General features: G+C 55.7%; 2 protein-coding genes across 5 annotated transcripts in view; one reads left to right on the top strand and one right to left on the bottom strand.

The window, feature by feature from the left end:
* The window catches only part of PRKAR1B (protein kinase cAMP-dependent type I regulatory subunit beta), a 77,679-nt gene extending 58,272 nt beyond the window's left edge, over positions 1–19,407 (bottom strand). Inside the window, exons 1-2 of one of the 3 annotated variants that reach the window (XM_032872856.1) lie at positions 19,242–19,407; positions 7,356–7,553 (exon numbers count right to left, since the gene is read on the bottom strand). In XM_032872856.1, coding sequence (XP_032728747.1) covers positions 7,356–7,532 — 177 coding nt within the window. In that variant the 5' untranslated portion in view covers positions 7,533–7,553; positions 19,242–19,407. Of the gene's footprint in view, positions 1–7,355; positions 7,554–7,714; positions 7,847–8,412; positions 8,546–19,241 lie in introns of those variants that run through there. The other 2 variants (XM_032872855.1, XM_032872854.1) reach the window with 2 other exon arrangements.
* Positions 19,408–20,422: 1,015 nt separating this feature from the next.
* DNAAF5 (dynein axonemal assembly factor 5) overlaps positions 20,423–22,152 on the top strand; it is a 45,200-nt gene continuing 43,470 nt past the window's right edge. The window contains exon 1 of one of the 2 annotated variants that reach the window (XM_032872853.1): positions 20,423–21,084. In XM_032872853.1, the coding sequence (XP_032728744.1) occupies positions 20,457–21,084 (628 nt within the window). In that variant the 5' untranslated portion in view covers positions 20,423–20,456. The remainder of the gene's footprint in view (positions 21,085–22,152) is intronic. The other variant, XM_032872852.1, reaches the window with a different exon arrangement.

The following is a 22,152-nucleotide window of genomic DNA, read 5'->3' as shown; positions in this document are numbered from 1 at the left end:
CCATCTAACAGGGAAGACAGGTGAAAAGTCAGCAATGGTAGCAGCGTGAGGCACAAAGGACTAGGGACAGGGCTGGGCAGCACCTAGCAAACCAGTCATTTCCCCTCTAAGGACCAGTTGCCACAACTCACAAGTTTTGAGAATGGGATGCTTTGTCACTCAGTTCAGCTATTTCATGATTTTTTATGACGACGGTCTTCTTTTTTTAAAAAAGATTTTATTATTTATTTATTTTTATTCATTTGACAGACAGAGATCACAAGTAGGCAGAGAGGCAGGCAGAGAGAGAGAGGAGGAAGCAGGCTCTTCGAGGAGCAGAGAGCCCAATGCGGGGCTCGATCCCAGGACCCGGGGATCATGACCTGAGCCAAAGGCAGAGGCTTTAACCCACTGAGCCACCCATGCGCCCCACGACGACAGTCTTCTTTGATAAATCACACAAAAGCTTGTTATTGGTTTCAAAGTGTGTGAGGAGGCTGGCTTCCACCTTTTTTTCTGGTTACTGCTCTATCAGCAATAATAAAAAGACTATTGGATTATAACCAAAGAATATCGTTTCTGAGTAAGAAAAAGATTTAAACTCATCTGGGGATCGTTTTAACTAACATGTCCCACTGTGTACTCGATTGGAAATCCCTGACTTACACACACCTTTCCCAGATCTTGTAGGTTGCCGGATCACACACGGACAGGACACAGAAAGAACAGAGTTCAGTAGCGACCACAGCAGACTGGGGCCTGCTGCCTCGTGCAGCTGGGTGCAGGGGCGTGGTGCCTGCCCGGGGGCGCACAGCTGGAGATCCCTGTGCCAGGCATCACGACCCAGCACCTGGAACAGCACGGGACCTGCTGCAGGGGTTCAGTAAGGATCTGTGGATAAATGTGTGAATGGATAAACCCTTTTTGCCCAAGAGCCAGATTCACAAATCCGTGTGTATGTCCAAGCCCCATAATTCTATTTCTTAAAATACATCCTAGCAAAGCAATGACAGCTATCAAGGAGATACGGGCACTAGAATGTTCTCTGCAATGTTTAAAAATTTTTTAATCCAAGTAGCAATAAGAAACTGCTTAAGTCAATTTAGAAACATCTGCATAACAGGAATCTCTGTGCCCTGAAATCATGTGTTCAGTAACATTTAGTGGTCTTTTAAACAATCGTATAAAGTTTGGTTTAAAAAACCAAAAGCAGGAATCAAATCACATATAGGGAATGAAAACTCAGGCCACAGACTGGGAGGAAAAAAATCTACAAAACACACATCCAGAAAGGACTCGTGTCTAAAATGTACAGAAAACCCCCCCCAAAAACCATCTCAAACTCAGCAACAGGGAAACAGACACCGCGACCCGGGGCATCTGCGCGGCGAACACCCACGTGGGAAGGTTTCCCCCATGGTGCGTCCTCGCAGACATGCAGAGGAAAGCAGCAGGGAGATGCCACTGTCCCCTGGCAGAATGGCCGTGGGCCAGAACAGGTCAGCACCAGACGCTGGCAGGACGTGGAGCCGCGGGGCCCCTTGCACATGGCTGCTGGAAACGTGGAAAGGCGCTGCCGCGTCGGGAGGGGCCTATGGTTTCTTCCAAAACCAGCCACGTGCCCACCATGCGATCTAGCGGCCGCATGCCTTGGCGTTTACCCCAGGAGATGACCGCGTGGGTCCACGTGACCCCTGCACATGGATATCCACGGCGGCGTTACCCACAGCTACCCGAACTGAGACACGACCTGGGTGCCCTGGAGTCGGGGATGGATACCCAGGCCGTGGGCCATGTGGATGGTGGACGGTGAGTCGAGTGCTGCAGAGACATGAGCTCTGAAGCCACGGGAACCCTGACACACATGTTCCTGAGCCGGCTCCCGACTGTGGATTCCAGCGGCGAGGGGGGCGTTCCCAAGAAGGCGGGACTGCGGGGACGTTGACCAGAGGCTGGGTGCCAGGGGGCTTAGGGAAGGGGCACGGGGAGGATCGCGGTGGATTTGTGTTGTCTCGTAATCAGATACGTGTCGTTGCACAAGTGTGCACACCCAGACACCAGCCTGGGGCAGGCAGCGGTCTTCAGTGAGCGACAGTGAGCCAGGGACGCTGCTCATCAGCAGCGGGGGGCACAGGGGCCAGAAGGGTCATCCCAGGGCCAGTTGGGGTGGCAGGGGTGAGGACAGCACTGCACGTCCTGCTCGATTCCCCGGCAGGCCTGTGCCACCCCAGAGAGCCGTCTCCGCTCGGTAACTACTACACGGACATCACGCTGTACGTGGGAGGGAGGGCGGGAGGGAGAACGGTTCTGGGAAACACACCTCGGAGGACACACAAGGACGCCACGGTCTCCCTCAAGAGAGCGGACGAGGCAGCTTTGTTTCCTGATCCTTTCTCTACTTTCTTAATTTCCCCAAATGTGGAATCAACCTTTCTCTTGTTGATGTTACTGGGCAGGACCTGAAGCTTTAACCCTTCTCTGGAAAACCGCTCTAAGGGTAGGCCGGTCGGCCCGCCCAGCAGCGCCACGTGGCCTTCCAGCCGAAGGGGGAGCAGCGGCCCTCCCTGCAGCTTCGGGCCACGGTTCCTCTCACAGGTCCCGGGTCGGCGCGGGTCCCCACAGCTGTGTCCCTGATCACACCCGCACACGGTGCCCACAGCAGGCCCTCCGTCCCCTGTCTGCACAGGCATCTTCCATGGGCCACACCTGCTTGGCGGGCAGGGAAGGCAAGGACACGACCCTGAGCTCACACCCCCCTCACAAGCACAAGGAAAGTGCAATGCACACAAACGCGTAGAAAAGGGGGAAGGCGGCTCGTGTAGGGTTCTGTCGGCAAAGGTTATTTTCTGTGGTTCCTAATGTGAGTTATAAAAGCACTCTGGAAATAAAGTCAAACGTAAGAAAATTAAGAAATCCCTGTCTTGGAAGAGGAGCGAGATGCCGGAAGGGAAGCAGGCTCCACCCGCCGTGCGCCTGGTGGGAGGACCGCAGGCCGGACAGCAGGAGGCTGTGAGGCAGCAGGAAGGAGGAGCCGGCTTGGTGAGCGGGCGGCGTGGGTCCTCCTGGCAGGAGGACACGCATGTCCCTAAGAGAGAGCAGCCAGTGTGTGGAGGCTCCCTACTGTGGGATTCTGGAGAAGGCGGAGCTGCGGGGATGGGAAAGGTCAGGGGTTTGGAGGGAGCACGCACAAGGGATGTTTAGGGCAGCAGCACGAGGTGACATGAGGCTTGAATGAGATACATGACATCATGTGTTTGTCTAAACCCATAGGACTGTGGGCACGAGGAGGGACCCCAAGGTCAAGTCTGGGCTGCAACTGACAATGGCATCCCTCATCAGATGTAATGAGCCCTTAGCAGGTGAGCGTCACTAATGGGGAGGGGCTCAGGCTAAGGAGGGGGGGCTGTGGGCACGCGGCACGTCGTCGTGCTCAATTTCTCTGTGAACCTGAAGCGGCTCTAAAAAGCAAAGCCTATCGGGGCGCCTGGTGGTACAGTCGGCCGGCTAAGCAAGAGGTCAAGGTCTCAGGATTGTGGGCTCCAGCCCTGTGTGGAGCCCCGTGATCGGTAATGAGTCTACCTGAGATTCTTCCTCTCCCTCTGCCCCTTGCCCACTCCCCCAATGCACAGTTCCCCCTCAAACAAATACATAAACCTTTAAAAAGCAAAAGTAAAGTCTATCGATTACAAAGAAGTACCACTGAAAATAGAAAAAAGGAGGGAACAAAATCTACCAAAACACATAAATGATCTGGATCTTGAAAATAAAAGCTTCTCTTTCCGTTTTTGTTAAAGATTTTATTGATTTATTTTGGGGGAGGCGAGGGCATGCGTGAGTGGGGGTGGGATGCGGAGGAAGAAGGAGCAGCAGACTCCCCGTTGAGTGTGGAGCCCAATGCACGGCTGCATGTGGGCTGGATGTGGGGCTCGACCCCACGATCCTGAGAACCTTGAGAACACAGCCTGGGCTGAAGACAGATGCTGAGCTACCCAGGTACCCCAGAAAATAAAAGCCTTTCTTTCACAGAAGAGACACCACAGACCTAGGTAAATGAAGGGGTACTCTCTGTTCCCCAAGTGAAGATTCAGGATTGTTCTCCATTCTCCTCTGACTGATTTATGTGCTTGGTGTAAGCCCACTCAACATCCCAAGAGGATTTCCTGGGCCATCTCACCGAGATCACTCTAAAATACTCCTGGAAAGGAGCAAACAAAACCCTCTTGGAGAAGAATGACGCGGGAAGACATCGACAGCTCCCATGAAGACAGAGGGAGCCGGACGGCAAGGGCCCCCAGGCACAGCCGGCCGCTGGCGGAGGAGTCAGTGCAGAGCACTTCCACTAATTTATGCACAACAGCACAATTCGTTAATAAGTATATATATAAGCATATAAGTATATATACATGGATAAACCCGACCTCAAAAGCAGAAACTTTCGCTCCATGAAGATACTGGTGAGCACATGAGCAGACAGACCATGGACGGACTTGAAGGTGTTTGCGAAGCAGGGACGGTCACGACTCATATCCGCGGAGGTGAGGGTACGAGGCGAGTACATAAAGCAATCCCAAGCCCAACGGTAGGAGAAGAGCCTGGCAAGACACACGGACAGAAGACCTCGACAGGCATCTCCCCAAAAAGACACAGGGATGGCAAGTAAGTGAGTGGAAAGACCGCGTCCTCAGTCACGAGGAAATGAGCAAGACAGCCAGCAGAAGGGCCCCACGGACCCGTCAGAATGGCTCAAGTTTTCGGGAGCTGGCAGTCTTAGGCAGTCTTAGGGCCAAGAGCCACAGCTGGTTGGAACAAAGACGGTGCTGCTGGGCCATTCGTTACCAAGTCAAACGTGCGCTTACCCTACAATCCAGACACTTTCTCCAGTTAAAAACCTACATTTACACAAAAATCAGTAAGATAAACACATGCCGACAGCGGCCTGGTCATCGCCAGAAACCAGAAGTGATCCAGAGGTCCCTCCGCTGGGCAGGGGAGGAGCAGACGGCAATCGGTGTACACAGTGGAACAACGCTCGCTCGTGACACGCACAAAACCAGCACGAATCTCAGATGCCCTCGGAAGGGACGGAAGCCGGACTGGAAGGCTACATGCCGTAGGCCTCCCCTGATGGAATGTTCTGGAACACGCAGAACTGCAGACACTCGAGCGGTTGCCAAGGAGATACAGGGACAGGATGGTTTGGCCAACAAGGGCAGGAGGCAGGGGACGGCAGCAGGTAGACAACCGGACACACCTGTCAGAACCCGCACAGTTGCACACCACCGAGCACAAGTTTCAGAGTATATGAGTTCAAAGAACTTTAACGGGAGAGGGGAGTGGCCTCAGGTCTCTTTTCTCCGATTTGTCCGCTCATTCTGAAAGCGAAATACAACGTAACTTTCATTTCCACTAAAGACCAGAACCTTAGTCTGGCTCCTCGTGTGATGCCCCTGGAGCCAGCATCCAGGGAAGGCGCCAGGCCACCAGGAGGGAAGGAGCCCCCAGTGCGGCCAGGACATGTCCATACCCACAAGTTAGCACAAGAACAACCGGGAGAGAAGTGGATGCTGGCTCGGATTTGGGAAAACAGCACGACTCCTGCAGGGGGGCAGGGCGGGGGGAAACAAACTCATTCCATCTCTGGGAGTAAAGGGGCAACGGGGCTCTAGAGCCACAGAATGAGCCAGACCCTGGCCCCAGAGCACGCACCCTGACGGCGTCAGTGCTCTTCCTCCCATAAATCAGTCCTTGGCCTTGAGAGGTTTTCTGAAGAAAATGAAAAACCTGAAGACCATCAAACACAGAACAATGCAGATATAGGCAAATCTGTGACCCCACATGGTTTTATGGCCACAGACACCGTAACAATGCCACTGAGGAGAATGCAGACACTTTGAAGTGGCCCAAACGGTAAATGTGACCCGTGCAGATGTCACACAGCGATGCTAAGGAGGATAGCCAGGCCAGAGATGCACACACACCACAACCACCCACGTCCACACGCCCGTGCGTGCTAAGGAAGGTGCTAGAGAAATGTAGGGGGGTCCACCGGGGAAGAGGGCGGGCGCTTTCCTCCAGCATCTAACAGGCGTCCTTGCAAGGACCAAGGACTGCACAAGCCTCAGCCGATGTCCTGGGGAGAAGCCCTGCCTGTGCTTGGCTGGAGAGTAAGGGCTATTCTACCCCCTCACGTCTGGACCTTTTAAACAGCCTGCGGTAAAGAAGTCACTCACCAAGGCCTGAGGGCTGGTGGTGGCACGTGGCCTCACGGGACAGCACACCGGGAGCTGGGCCATCCCCGCTGGTCTGTGCGTCCCAGTGACATCCTCCCGGGGCTTTATCGGGCCGTGCATACATGCTTCCTGCTGTCACACACGCTGAGAAGTCCCCCTTCCCTGGCTTCCTGGCCACAACAGGCCTCATTGGGGGCGGGGGGTGCTGCTTGGGATTCTGCCCCTCCCCTGGGGCACTGGCTCCTGGGGCCGAAGACCCCAGGTTCCGCCGCACCCAGAATGAAAGAGCCTTCCTGCGCCCCCATCATAGACACTCTGTGGCAGCTCGCGGGGCAAACCATCGTGAAGGCAGAGGAGACACCCATGGGATCTAGGGGACTTTAGGTTCTGGGGGGCTCAGAGCCATCTGTCCCCAGGGATAATATGTAGCCTTGGCCCCAGGCCCGTGCTTATCTCAGCCCCCACCATCCGCTTCGGAGCGTCCACGTTCCTGCATGGACAGATACCCCGCGGCAGGCTCTGCCTCTCACAGGAATGGAGCTGTACCCCCGGAAAGAGGAAGCCTGCCACGGAGGGACAGGTGGCCAAGGGGCTCAGACCCCTCCTGCTCTGAGCCCGTCCTCCCGCCGATGAACCAGGAAGGGAAGAGCGCCATCATTCATGGAGGAATGGGGGGGGTACCTCTCAGAATAGAGGCGTGGATGGGTGTGTGCTCCCCACACTGCACGAGTCTGAGGGGCATTCTCCTCTGCCTGTGCCCGCCTCCTCCCATGTGCACATTACCAGGGAATCAGGTCTCAAATGTCCCTCATCGCATGCCCCACCACAGCTACGCTCTTCCATCCCAAACACCAGTGCCACCTAATGACACCCAGTCCCCATCTCTGCCCCCCTCCACTGTCAGTGGGCCCCAGCAGCTCTTCCCCAGGCTCTGCACGCCGTAGGGCCTGCCCCAGTGCGGGGGGACAGAGAGGGCCTGTGACCAGGAAGGCCAAGCCCTGGAACGTGTGAGGCAAGACCAGGCCCCCACGGACAGCTGCTCTCTCCACTCTCCCCAGAAGAGCCAGCAAGGCCCGGGGAGCAGGTGCCAGGCGCCGCGGCCCAGCACACCTGCCCCAGGGGAAGCAGGCGGTGGCTGTCACTGACCTTCTCCAGCTTCTCGAAGTGTTCTCGCAGGAACTTCATGGGCCTGTCAGGCTTGGAGACGCACAGGTGCACAATGCAGTCTTTGAGGACCTGCTGAACGCCATGCTTCTGAACATAGAGCTCACATCCCTTCAGGCTCTCATCCTCCTCCGCCTGGTAGGATGACGGGGACGCCATGGTGACCCCACTTCTGGCTGCCTGGAGGGGGTGAATGCACGTCAGGTGGGCGCTCGGAGAGGCGGCATCCCACAGGCCCCCAAGGTGGGCCGTTGTAGTCTCATCCAGTGAGCACTGGGACATGGTCCCAGGGTCTGTGGTCATGGGCCTGTCCTCCTGAACGTGACGGCGCAAAGCCTTACCTCACAGATCTTTGTGGGCTTGGAGGAAGAATAGATTTGTAGGGTTGAGCAAAGCCCTGGTCTCTGAGAAATCTGCAGGGGGAGAGCAGGGACCCGGGGGGTCCCAAGGGCCATGCGCCCAGTCCACCGCTTACGTGGTCTCAGTTGCCACTAACCCTCCTCCCTTTTTAGGAACAACTGTGGGAACCAGGGAGATGGAGAGGTGCTGTTCCAGGGCCGCGGTAGCCTGCTCCGCAGGAACAGAAAGAAAAGGCAAACAGTTGAAACCCCACTAAAGAGCCTTGTGGAAGGACAGTCCATGGAGAACAATGGCACGGCGGCGCGTTGTCAGCCCGGCGCCCGCAGCTAAGTCACAATGACGGCTCAGGAACGGGGCTGCGCGCCGCAGGGACCCAGGTCCGGGCTCCCAGTCGCCAGGAAGGCCCCAAAGCCGCGCCCCCTCCCCCGGCCCCGCGCCCTGCCCCTGGCCTCTGCGCGCCCCCAGCCCCTGCCTCCCTGCCCCAGGCCCCGGCGCCTCCGGCCCCTGAGCCCCCGGCCTCTTTGCCTCTCCACGACTGCGCCGCGGGCCCCGGTTCGCGCAAGGGGGCGGGGGCTCCCCAAAGGCCCCCATTTCCCCCGGCTTCTTGGCCGGCCGAGCTCAGCCCCTTGCCCGCGCAGGCGGGGGATCCCATCGCAGACCCTATCCCAGCCCGGCGTACCTGGATGCGCGGCGCCCGAAGACCGAGGAAGCTGCGCGGGGACGCGGCGGGGACGCGGGGACGGCGGGCGAGCGGGTCCCCGCACTGCAGCGGCGCCGCCCTCCACCCGCCCCCGCGACGTGCCGACCAACCCCCACACCCCCCTGCACCCGGCCTGTCCGTGTCCCCTCCCGCACGCCCCCTCCCCGCCCCCGCATCGGGCCTCCCCACCCCCCTTCCTCCTCTGCTTCCCGCCCCTCAGCGTCCCTCCATCTGCGCACTGACAGACCGCTCCCCCCCGCAGCTCACCCCTGCGCCCCTCCCCCACCCCCTCCTTGGTCTCCGCAAGGACCCCACGCACCTAAAGCAAGCCTGGGCAGGCCTCATTGAGGTGGACAAAGCCCCAGGTTTTCATGCACAGGCGGCCAAGACTACCACCACTGCCCTCCACCACCCGCTCACACCTCCTCACCCCTCCACTGGAGACCCTGTGATGGTTTGTCCTGGCTGCTGCAGCTGGTAGAGCCTCAGGGTGATGGCCAGGATCCCCCACTGCTCACCCCCGGCAGGTTCAGCCACCTGTCTGCAAGCCCCCACCCTCCAGCTCAGGGCCGCAAGAGGAGGCCAGAGGGCCCCAAGCCAGCCCCGGAGAAGGGAGCTGAATTCCTTTTCTTGGTTCAGGGCTCCAGCGTCACCCCAGTGCCCCAGTGGGAAATCACTGGGTCATGCTGAATTCTTCCCACCACCCTCCAACATCCAAGAGGTCATGAAGGCCTGTGGAGCCCCTGGGGTGACTTCCTAATCTGCAAGTCCAGACCTGCAGAAAGGGAACTGTCCTTCTTCCCGTTGCCCAACGTCATGCTTTGCCCGCATTCTGGCAGGTGGTAGCAGAAACTTCATCTCAATCACTTGGGGGTCCCCACCCTTTCCACAGAGGGCTGGTGCACCAGCAGAGGGGATAGGGAGCTTGGGCCTTGAAGGGGAAGCAGACAGTATCTGTTCAGCTCTCCCATACTCCCCTGTCCACAATAACCTAGCCTATAGTCCCCTGTCCCACAGTCCCCGTCCACTGAAGCAGACAGACCGCAGCGTGGCTGCCCCACCCCACCGGCCCCTGCAGCTGGGCTGAGACTGGCCCCACTCCCACCTGCCTGTGTGATGGTGAAGGAACAGGTCACACTCAGGCAGACAGACTGGTAACTCCTTTCTGCTTCCCCTGCCCTTGCCCTCAATGTGGGGGGAGGTCAAGGGTCAGCAGGGAAGCTGGCTGGACAACCAGTAGCCAGCCCCTTAAGTAAGGAATCGCCCTCACAGAGCTGGAGGGGAAGCCATGGGGTCCACCATGCGGGCATTCCTGGCTAGGTCGCCTCCCCTCCCGACAGTGACAAACCCCGGCTTTTGTAGGGTGTCTGGGCAGCCGCATCCTTCCACCAAAAACATACCACAGGTGTCAGGTGACCCAGTAAACCGTGCTTGTCTGAGAATGTCCCCTAAACCCACAGGGAAGAACCATCCCATGTGCTCAGCCCTCTTGTGTTCCCCAGCAGGAGGCAGTCATATTGCCCAGCTCCAGGGGTCTTTATTTCACCCCAGAACCGGGGCAGCCAAGCCTTGTGAAGACCCAACTTCAAAGCTGCATTCTCTCCCAGCCACTGCCCACCCACAGACTCCTACCTCTGCCGACTCCAGTTTACCCCCAAGATTCAACCTGAGGGCTCCTTCTGCACCTCCAGACCGGGTGGGACCCCCTGTACTTTGTAGCTCTCCCGGCAAATGCCGCACAAGAGCTGTGTGAGTCTGTTGGCTTGTTGTGGAGAGCAGCACCTAGCCTGGGTTGACAACAGGGTGCCGGGACCTTCCTGGAAGAGGCGCCATGTGGGCACTTCCAAATCTCGTGAGATCTCAGTCCAACAGGCGGGCGCTACTCCAGTGCAGCTTTTGGCTGAGGCTGGGGGTACGGGAAGGAGCGCGCAGCAGGGGCCCAGTGGCCGTGAACACCACTGGTTACTATTGTCAGGGCTACAGCCGTTCCTCAGGGAGACCTCTGAGTCCCGTCCCTGGGACACATGGGCAGGGCCCTGGAGGGATGCTGAAGATGAGGCCACAGGGGAAGAGAGAGGTGAGCTGCGGAGGAACACAAGGCCAGCGGAGAGGCGGGAACCACTCCTCCAGCCTCTGAAAGAAAGGGTCATCGGTGAGAAATTCCCCGGGAGGAGGCAGCAGGAGCCGTCGTAAGAACAGTGCTAATTTTCACCTTTCACACGGCTCACCAGGTAGGTCTGGGATGCAAAATTTCACCTCCGTATAGCCGCCGTACGTCAGCGCATTCTGATCATGCGTGCTCCCTGGGGTGGCCTTGGGGAGTGGCCCCCGGTGGCCGTGTGCCAATAGCGTGTTCTGAAGCAGACACCCAGTGGAGCCTCCGGGGAGAACCCAGTGCTGCCCCATGTGTAGCTGCTAGGGGACCCAGACTTCCGATCTGCAGACACCGCGAGATCCTCTGTGTGTGAGGTTTTAAGCCCCTAAGTTTGTGGTGACCGTCACGCAGTTCCTGAGAGCTGTCACAGGGGAATCCAAGGAAAGGCCCAGCCCCGTGTCTGGATGAGGAGGAAACCGTGGCAAGAATGCGATGGGCTAAAAGCCGTGTCACCCCAAAACTCCTGCTAAATCCTAACCCCCTGTGCGGGGTGGGGGGGCGGCATTCAGGTGAGTCGGTCAGGGGCGGGGCCCTCATGCCAGAGACCCCAGAGCATGCCCTTGCCTCTGCAGCTGCGCGTGGACACAGCAAGGGGACAGCGCAGTGGAGCCGAGGGCCCGGCTTCTTCGTCTGGGACACCAGCCTCCGGAGCCATGAGGAAGACAAATCTGTGGTCCTTCTGAACAGACTGAGATGGGAGGAGGCCCGAGCACTCAGGAAGGCCATATGTGAAAACATAGGGATAAAAGAAGTAAAGTGTTATGAATCTGGTACAGGAGAGGACAGACCTTAAGGGATCAGAACAAAGAGTCCAGAAATAAACCCAAACCAAAATTTACAGGGAATTTGTATGTGATAAAGGTGGCATTACATGTTTGCGGGGAAAATAATAATTCAGTAATTACTTTGGGGAGAACTAAAAAAAAAAAAGTCACGTGTGCCTCTTTGTACAGATAAACTTCAAATGGATCCGGAATTTAACTACCAAAGCCACAGAAGCAGCGTTGGGAAATGTCCTAGGATCTCGGGACACAGGAGGCCTTTCGAGTCCTACCAGGATATTGAGGGGCCATGAATGTACAAAGCCACGTACTCCATAAACATGAAAACTTTGTGCACAAAAGCTCTCCCACGTTCAAAATAAAAACAAGAAGTAGATTCACGATGCCCTGTCGCAAAGGGCTGATTTCCTTGGCAGGAAGATGCCCAGCTTCGTGCAAACCAAGAGTAGCGCAAATTTAAGGTACACAGAGGGGCCCTGGGCCACCGGGCAGGCTGGCACGCTTCCCCCTAGGCAGGCAGGTCTGTGCGGGCGCAGGAAACAGGCCTCACCAATACGGGGCTCCCATGGAGCCTCGGGGACCCCCGTGCGGAGGAACCTCCTACACAGAGTTAAAGACACAGCCCAGCAACTCCAGCGTCGCGTGATAAAAAGTCAATATTCCGGTGACTGTTCCTGCTCGTGCATGTTTCTGCTCGAGGGTGAACATGTATCTGTCTGGGGGGGGGCCTGCTGACCAGGGAGAGCCCCCACTGTTCACAAAGACGTGGCCGCACTGGCTGGACCAAGCCTAGCCTGTCTCCACCCTATGTTCCTAAGTGAAAAAACACAAAAACCACAGTAGGAAACTTGGCGTGTATGCCACCACTGAAGAGGTGGCTTCACGGGGCGCCTGGGGGCACAGTCAGCTTGAGGGTCCGAGTCTTGGTTTTGGCTCAGGTCATGGTCTCAGGGTCGTGGAACTGAATCCCACGTCTAGCTCTGGGCTGAGCCTTGTCCCTCTCCCTCTGCTCCTCCCCACTGCTCCCGGGCTGTCTCTCTAAAATAAATACATAATATCTTAAAAAAAAAAAAAAAAAGGAGCTGACTTTACAATCCGGATTTATGTGGATTCAGGCACAGGGCATAGGATACCTCTAGACAGACCTGAAGGGCAGAGGTGGCCTGAGGGGGAGGGAGGGCAGACGTCCTAAAGGGACCGTGTCCCCGAGTGCCGTCCCAATTGTATGCCAAATGCATGTATTACCTATTCAAGAATAATTTTCTATTAAATTTTTTAAATCTTCCTGGAAAAGACAAAGGATTTCAAGACACCCATTATTAACTTCACAAACCACATTAAAATCACAACAAAGGGGTTTTTAAAAAAGATTTTTCTTATTTATTTGACAGAGAGCATGAGTGGAGACAGAGGGAGAGGGAGAAGCAGGCTCCCCGCTGAGCAGGGAGCCCAACACGGGACTTGATCCCAGGACCCTGGGATCATGACCTGAGCCGGAGGTCACCCACTAGCTAGGCTCCCCAAAGGGATTTTGTTTCTAAAGCCATGCCCTCAAGGACTGGAAGGACCCAGAGAAGACCATAACAAAATTCTGGGAGCCTGAAAGAGGACAGGAGAGTCATCACTGACTAACCGGAACCAAGAACACTAATCGGTGAACTGAGAACATCAAGAACCCAGTTCACACCACAGAATCCCCCAAAACCTCAGGGACAGTTTCACCAAGGAAGTGAGAGCCAGTGGTGAGGGAAGTTTTGGCCTCACGCACCACCCCCCAACCAGAACAGGGAAGGGGCCACACTGAAACAAGGTGGCTGCGTGAACGAGTACACACCAGATGCTGACCACAGCCCCTTACCGGACAGAATGCCTGGGGCCCCAGGCGCTGGGAGTCTTCGAGGCTCCCAGTTCATGACGTGCGAGGCCCAGCCAGCAGGGCCTAAGGGCAGTGGGCTTCCTACGAGCTCCTGGCTTGTGACCCCCTCCTCAGCTGCCCCCGAGGGCCCGTGTGGCTGCAGAGGCAGTGATGACCTAGGCATCCTGAGGCTGGATTTAAAATGCAGCACTGGGTGCCTTTAGAGTGCCCGCCAAGGAAGCTCACATTCACTGCGTGGAGAGCTGCCTCCCAGCGAGGCCCCAGCCTCCTGCCAGGCCCACGCCAGAGACCCGGAGCGCCCGCAACGTCACCCTCCCCCTCCGCCCCGAGTGGCTGCTGGGTTCTGCAAAGGAACTCAGGTCCTGTCCACGGGCCCCACCACCTCCCAGCCCTCCTGCTGCCTCCTGACTCGCCCCTCAGGACAGGTCAAAGCCAGTGACATCTTCAAGCCAATTGAGGTCCCACATTCCCTGTGCTCCCCTTCCTTCCCCAGGCCAGCACTCCCTTCCTCTGTGCCCACTGAGCTCCTGGGCCTTGGACCCTACATCCAGAGACCCTCCACACCACGTCGCACTGCTTGAGGGCCCCGTCGGTGTCACCATTTGGTCAGTGACCTCCCCTCCCAGCCATCAACTGCGTGAGAAGTGACTGCGTCGGCTTTGACTTATTGAGTGTCCTAGTGCCTCCCAGGATGCCTGGAAATGTTCAATGCCTCACAAATACTTGTTGGATGAGATGATGAATGAATGAACCAGCTACGTGCTATCTGCTAAAATCAGTTTATTACACTGACTTAAATGACACACTTTAAAGTCTGTGTCACCAGAACACTGAACAAGCCAAGACTCCGGAGCAGACATGGAAATCCCCTTTCCTTACCTCTCCCAGCTCTTTAGTATTTATTCCTTCAGTGGAGGAAGTTCTGTCTGTCCCATGGTACACATTTGGACAGCTGCATCACATTTTGGCTCAGAGAGAGAGAATTCCAAAGTTCTAGGGTTATGTTAAGGTACAAACCCAGTGTCAGCTCAGTGTTTCTAAGTGTCCAGGGCTAGGAAATGATGCAAACGCCAGACTCAGCTCAGAGAGTTGGAACACATCGTCCTCTGGGGAAGCGTGTCTTTGGCTGCGAGCAGGTGGGGCCGGCGAGGGGTCCGCTAGCTCCTCCCCGAACTCACTGAGCTGGGGGGGCTCTGCCTTCTCCTGCATCGAAACAGCCTCTGGCATCCAGACTTCCCAGAAGAAAGTCACTGCCCCGGCCACCGTGTCATGGTCAGGGGCTCCACGGAAGGAGAATCTAGGATATAGTCTCCGATGTCCGGCTTCTCTCTCTGAGCATGTTTCTGAGGTCCACGCCCGTCACAGTCCATGTCGGCCCTTCCTTCCCTCCTAAGGCTAAAGGACAGCCCATCGTGTGACCGACCACATTGTGTTTGTCACCACGAGGGCCACTTGGGACGCTTCTGCCTCTCGGCTGCGGTTGAGCACAAGCGCGCAGGTATCTGGCAGCCTAAGGGGACACAGATTTGCTGGGTCACACGGGAACCCCAGGCTTGCTTGTCTCAGGAGCCGCCAGGCTACTTCCCACAGCCAGCTGCACCGTTTTACCTCCCCACCAGCAACTGGAGCAAGCTTCCAATTTCTCCTGTCTTTGCCAGTGCTTGTTAGTTGCTGGTGGTGGTTTTGTTGTGTTTTTTTTTAGTGATCGCCCTCCCCGTGGGTGTGAGGGGCTGCCCCTCTCCTCTACGCGGGGCAGAGAAACCACCAGGCACCCTTTCTGCCATGTGCTGGGGCCCCTGGGGAGTCTGCAGGCCAGCTCAGATTCCACTCAAGGCTGGATCCATCCACGGTCGTGGCAGAAACGTCAGCAGCTCTCTTTGGAACCCGTCCACTGCATCTAATAGGACATTTGCTGTGGGGTATTTGCGGAGGTGCCTTCTGGTCCTCCTCCGCCAAGCTGCTGTGGGGAACAGGTGTCCCATTGCATCAGATGCTCTTCCTACATCTATTGGGATGATCCCGTGATTTTTCTCCTTCAGTTTTTTTCTTAATGCAGTAAATTACAGTAATTTCTCTTTTTTAAACAGTTTATTTATTTATTAGACAGACAGAAATCACAAGCAGGCAGAGTGAGAGGGAAACAGGCTCCCCGCGGAGCAGAGAGCCCGATGCGGGACTCGATCCCAGGACCCTGAGATCACCACCTGCGCCGAAGGCAGAGGCATTAACCCACTGAGCCCCTCAGGCGTCCCCAACAGTAATTTCTTATGTTAAATTAACCTCATATTCCTGGAGTAAACTCAATGTATTCTTTTTTAAATTCCTTATCTCCAGGTTGAACTGGTTGATATTTTGTTGAAGATTTGTGCACCTGTGTCCAATGAAAGAGGTGGATCTGTAACATTCCTTTTGTGTATTGTCCCTGTCACTGTGACGCTGGCCTCACAAAAGGGGTTGGGAGATGGTCCCTCTTTCGGTTGTCAGAAGGAGTCTAGGATGAGAGTTATTACCCAGGAAAGTGTTTGGAAGTTAATAAAGCAGCTATCCTTCCAGCCACTATCGTGGGAAGATTTTAAATCATGAAGGCGGTTTCTTTACCAGACACTGGACTCTCCTGCCTATTTCTTCTTGCATATGTTTTAGTAAATCACTTTTTCCTAGGAATCCTCCATTTCTTGTACTTTGGGAGGGATAAAGGAGGTTATGTGATCCGTTTGGTGTGTTTCTGTTCTAACCTTCACTGTTCTCTTTCTCTTACTGGGTTTGGATTTGTCTGTATATATATTTTTTTAATTTATTTGACAGAGAGAGATCACAAGTAGACAGAGAGGCAGGCCGGGGGCGGGGAAGCAGGCTCCCCGCTGGGCAGGGAGCCCGATGCGGGTCTCAATCCCATAACCCTGGGATCATGACCTGAGCTGAAGGCAGAGGCTTTAACCCACTGAGCCACCCAGGCGACCCTTGTCTGTATATTTTGCTACTGGGTTAAAAAATCAACACTTGGGGTGCCTGGGTGGCTCAGTCATTAGGCACCTGCCTTCAGCTTGGATCATGATCAGGGTCCTGAGATCAAGCCGCACATTGGGTTCCCTGCAGGGCGGGGAGCCTGCTTCTCCCTTTCCCACTCCCCCTGCTTGTATTTCCTCTCTCACTGTGTCTCTATCAAATAAATGAATGAAATCTCTAAAAAGAAAAATCAACACTTAGAGGGGCACCTGGGTGGCTCAATCAGTTAAGCATCTAGCTCTTGGATTGAGCTCAGGTCATGATCTCAGGGTCATGAGATCAAGCCCCGTGTCGGGCTCCACACTCAGCACAGTCTACTTGGGGATCTTCTCTCTCTCTCTCCGTCTCCCCCCTCCCCCAACTCACGCTCTAATCAATCAATCAATCAATCAATCTTTAAAAAAAAAAACACCTAAATGTCTGTCCAGTCACCATCATCACCAAGACACCTAAATACCATCTGTCACCACACTCAGCTGCTCTATAGCTGCATTTACGGTCACACCTAGCCCCACCCCTGACCCCAGAGAACACGAAGCTGTTTGTCATGAACATCATGTACGTGGAGTCATGCTACAGTCACCCTTCAGCGATCATCTGCCTTGGCATAATTCCCTACAGTCGCCAGGCCGTCCTGTCTATCTGCAGCTCGTTCCTTTGTTTCTGGGTCGAACCATGTTGTTGAAATTCCACATTTGAAGCTTTTCTGGTCCTCTGCTGATTTTCAGTGTGATTCCATTTTCATTGAAGGACATACTCTGTATGATTTCGATCCTTTCCATTGACTGAGGTTGTCTATGGCCCAGGATTTGGTCTCTCCTGGAGTCTGTTTCACGGGCACTGGAAAAGAATGTGTATTCTGCTATGGTTGAGTGGAGGCTTCCATAAATGTCCATTGATCCTGTCGGCTGATGGCGATGTTCTATGTCCTTGCTGAGTGTCTGTCTAGTAATTCTAGCAATTGCTGAGAATGGGTAGGGACGTCCTCCTATAAAGTCTTCTGTATGCTCTGAATGCCTGTTGTTTGGTGCATGTGTACGTGGGACGGCTAGATCTTCCTGGTGGATTGATCACTTGTCAGGTAATGTCCCTCTTTGTTCCAAGCCATTTTCTTTGCTCTGAAGTCCACTTTGGCTGGTATTAATATAGTCTGCTTTTTATTTATTTTTTTTTAAAGATTTTATTCATTTACTTGACAGACAGAGATCACAAGTAGGCAGAGAGGCAGGCAGAGAGAGAGGAGGAAGCAGGCTCCCTGCTGAGCAAAGAGCCCGATGCAGGGCTCGATTCCAGGACCCTGGGATCATGATCTGAGCTGAAGGCAGAGGCTTTAACCCACTGAGCCACCCAGGCGCCCCTATAGTCTGCTTTTTAAAAAATAGTATTTACACGATATATCCTTTCCCATCCTTCTATTTTCAATCCACCCATGTCATCGTGTATCTTCAGCCCACGTTCTTCCTCCTCTTTCTAGAACCCTGGTGACATGCATCACTGTCCTGTAGGTCTTTCAGCTCTTTTCCTTCTGTCTGGTCCATCTGATCTGTCAGATGGAGTAAACACTGTTGTTCAACCTTCAAGTTCCCTGATTCTATCCCCTGTCTCCCTTCTGCTGTTGTGTCCATCCAAAGGTACAAGGAACACTGTGTCCACTGATGGATGCAATACAAGCTTGGCTCTTGTAATTTTAAGTTCTATGATTTCCATATGGCTTCTTTTTATAGTTTTTACTTCTTTGCTGCAACTTTCTCTCTTTTTTTAAAATTTATCTCAAAAGACAATTTTTTTGTAAAAGATTTATTTTAGAAAGAGTGAGAGAGAAAGAGCATGCATACATAAGAGAGAGGGGAGGGGCAGAGGGAGAGAATCCTCAAGCAGACTCCTGGCTGAGCCCAGAGCCTGACGTGGAGCTCAATCCCACAACCCACGAGATCATGACCTGAGCCAAAAGCAAGTGTCAGTGCTCAACTGACTGAGCCCCCCAGGCGCCCCAAGACTTCATGAATGATTTTTAAAAGCCATTTTTATGATGACTGCTTTAAAATCCTTGTCAGGTCATTCTAACGCCTGCATTGGCATTTATCTTAATGCCTACCTTGGCATTTATGTCAGTTCATTGTCTTTTGCCCCAAAGAGCAGTTTTCCTGGCTCCTGATAGGAAAACTGATTTCTGAATATGTCCTCAACATTTTGCGTATTGTGTCAGCAGACTTCTGATGTTACTGAAATCTGCTATTTTAGCAGAAAGTTGACCTATTTAGGTCTAGCATGTAGATCTGGCCTCCTTTTGTGGCTCATGGTGCCAGTGAGTCTGGCAATGCTCTCCTGGTCTACTTTCTTCTTCTGGGCACTGCTGTGGCTGTTGGGAGAGTGGAGCAGCACCTGCTGGGTGGCAGGTGGAAAGTCAGAAGACGCTGTGCTGCACAGACTCTGCCCCTATGCAGGGCACTGCACACCACCACCGCAAGAGCTGGTGGGCCTGAAGGGGCTTTGATGCCAGTGCATACTGTGGGATGGGGGTGTGGCTCCCCACCAGGTCTCTCCTGGGTCTCCCCTTTCCCAGTCCTATAGCCAGAAAGAGGAGGCTTTTCTTGCGGTTCTCTTGCCTGTGCCATGACCCTATTAAATGAACATTCATTTGGTGCAGCCTGGGGTGTCAACAAAGACCGGGTGAGAACACAGAATAGAGAAGCTCACAACTCAGAGGTCCTGAAGGTACATGGCACAGCATATGGGGAGATCAAGGCAGGGTGTGGGCACAGCATACAGGGAGATCCAGGCAGGGTGCAGGCAGAGAGAGCATCTGTGGATAGACTGCTTTGGGGTTTCTGGGCTAAGGCCGGATTGGTCAATTCAAACCAGAAAGAGCAGGGCTTTGATAAGCTTTGCGGGGGCTTTATGTAAGAGGCACGTGGGGTGGGCCCTGGGCAGCAGGGGGAGGTGCTTACCTCAAGGGCTGTAGGAGAGTGACATCAAGAACTTGACTTACTGTGACTCTGCAGGCTTTATCTAGGACATGTGCTCACGGCAGGGGCTGGTGCTAGTCCAGAGGCTCTGCAGGCTGCCTGGCCATACTCCGTGGACGTCGAGGCAGCAAGATCATGGACTACTTTAGTGAAACTCCCAATGGCCTGCAGGCAGTTCCGGCTTAAGCTATAGACCTCTCCAGCACCTGTTCTAGAAACCTCTAAGAGAGAACAGGAAAACCCACGGAACCCACTGCGCTGCCACCACCCAGTCCTGAGGACCCCAGTTAGCCAGTCTCCCTGCAGCGACGCAAACCTGATGGGGCCAACCTTCTCACCCCGGAAGCCTTCCTCCAGTCTCCTGTAACTTAAGAAAAAGGCCCCCAGTGGCCTGACCCATGCACCTCCTGGCTCCCATCCCTACTCTCCTCTGGGTCCCTGGGTTCACCTCCTGGAACAGCATCAGGGCGCCCCAGGTATCGGTTCCCGGACAGACCGGTTGCTGATTTCCTCCGTCTGGAGGCAGGAAGTCTGAGATCAAGGCATCTGCAGGGGCTGGTGCCTCCTGGAGGCAGTCTGCAAGGGGCAGTCTGCTCCAGGCCGCTCTCTCTGGCCTGCAGACCGCCATCCGCATTCACGTGGCATTCTCCCTGTATGCTGCGGCCCCCTCCTAAGCCCCCCCCCCTCTTAGAAGGGCACTGTCACATTGGACTAGGGCTCCCAATGCCCTATTTCTAACTCGATCAGCCCTGGAAGGGCCCTATTTCCAAATAAGGTCACATTCTGAAGCCCTGGGGGTTAGGATACCGATGCACGAACTTTGGGAAGCACAATTCAATGCAACACCCTCACCCCAGGCCTCTCGCCCCTGCCTGCCCTCAGACCCCTACAAGTCTCCGCCACCGCCTCTGCGGAGCTAACTTCACCAACCCTTGTCAGTCACCTGTGTTGGCATTTCACGGGCGAGCCTTACCTGCCGACCACAAACTCCTCTGCCATTCACTCCCTCAGGACCAAACACTTCCGAGGCGTGCCTCAGGTCGCTAGGCTGAGCCCTCAGCCCGCAGGGACCACGGGGCTTCCGGCTCCCCGCCCCCAACCCGCTCCGGATGTGTCCTGTCCGTGCCCGGAGGTGCCAATAAAGTTGTGTAAGGAGCCAACCGGAAGAGGAGCCGTAAACCGCACTGCGGCCGTCGTGAAAGCGCCGGTCTCCCCGGGCGACGGGCAACGCGCGGAAGATGGCGGCACTGGTGGCTGCGGAGGCCGCGGCTCCCCCGGGGCCGGCCGAGGCGGCCGAGACGTCTGAGACGGCTGAGGCAGCGGAGCTGAGCCGCGCCCTGAGTCGTCTGTTGCCCGGGCTGGAAGCCGACAGCAAGCTGGGCCGGCGGCGCGCGCTCGAGGCGCTGCAGCGCGCGCTCGAGGCGGCGTGGCCCCAGGCGCCCGACGCCGATCCCGCTGCCGCGGCCGCCGCCTTCCAGGGCCCGTGGGCGCGCCTGCTCCTGCCGCGCCTGCTGCGCTGCCTGGCAGACCCGGCCGAGGGCTGCCGCGCGCTGGCGGTGCACCTGCTGGACCTGGGCCTGCGGCGCGCCGCGCGGCCCCGCGACGCCCTGCCGCGCCTGCTGCCCGCGCTCGCCGCGCGCCTGGCGGGCCCCGAGTCCGCGCGTGGCCGGCCGCCCGAAGCCTGCGAGGAGCTGCGCCTGGCACTCGTGCAGCTGCTCAGCCTGGCCGTGCGCCTGGGGGGCCCCGCGCTCGCGCCCCACCTGGACGATGCGGTGCGCGCGCTGCGCTGCACTCTGCTCGACCCCTTCGCCGCCGTGCGCCGCGAGAGCTGCGAGTGTGCGGCCAGCCTGGCGCGCGCCACGCCAGGTGCCCTCCTCTTGCCGGGGTCGGGAATGGGGGCGCGGGGAGGTGGAGGGGCGGCTGCCCACTGTGGGCTCCTTCTGGACCTCGGCAGCAGCCGCCGCTCTCCTCCATCCGGTGGTTCTCAAAATGCAGATTCGTGGAAACCGTGGCAGAAATTGCTAAGAGGGTCTGGGATGCGGTGCGTTTCGGTAACTGCCCCTCGCCAAACACCGCTGCAGTCTTAAACGTTTTATCCCCCTTTCTCCACAGAGCCTACCAGTCTTCCCTCTTTGGGTTGGACCGCTGTCCTAAATGGAGAGAGGCCGCATCTGTCCTGTTTTCCTTTAATCCATTCTCCGTTATTTAAAAAAAAAAAAATAATAATAATCTGATCAGGACAGTCCCTTTTTCTAAGTAGCCATTTCTGCAGGATCTTGCCCCACTTAACTCTCCTTGCTGCCTCGGGCTGGGATGTGCATTGGTAGGAGGCCTCTGGGAAGGGTTCCTGCAAGACGACAACTAAGTTGAAGATCAGTGATCTGTAGTCATGGTGGAAGCTAGCTTTGAGAAATAAGCTTGGTAGATCTGAGAAGCAAAAAGGAGGTCAAGGTGGCCAGAGGGAAGGAGGGTGGGCAGGGGGTAGCTGCTGGGGGTTTGAAATTATTAAGTGCAGTGGGGAGCTGGTGGAGGGTGTGGAGAAGGGGAGTGGGAGGCTGAGATTCAGAGTTTTAAAAGCTTGCTCTTGTGCTCATGGAGAGTTGATTACGAAGATGACAAGAAGAGATGAAGTTGGTTGGGGTCATAATTAATCCATATTTAGATGATGGGTAGTTTGGCCTTGGGTGGGGGTGAGCAGTCTGCTAATAGAGATGGAGGAAAATGGATTGATGTTGAACATGGAGCTGGCAGGATTTCCTGTTGAATTGGGTGAGGGATGAGGGAGAAGGAGGTTTTGGTGGCCAGGAGACCCAAGGAAACCAAACCATCTCCCTGCTTTGCTCTCTCCTGGTGAGGGGCCTGTGCTGGATCCCCATCACACTGGGTAGTAGTAGCTTAACATCCTGCCTTGATCTGAGGACCTCAGGGTTAAAG

This window comes from Lontra canadensis, unplaced genomic scaffold (genome assembly GCF_010015895.1).
Source record: "Lontra canadensis isolate GAN:19392208 unplaced genomic scaffold, GSC_riverotter_1.0 scaffold45, whole genome shotgun sequence".
Lineage (NCBI taxonomy): Eukaryota > Metazoa > Chordata > Mammalia > Carnivora > Mustelidae > Lontra > Lontra canadensis.
Note: the sequence above shows the minus strand (reverse complement) of the source record. Positions and strands in the feature narration are given on the sequence as shown.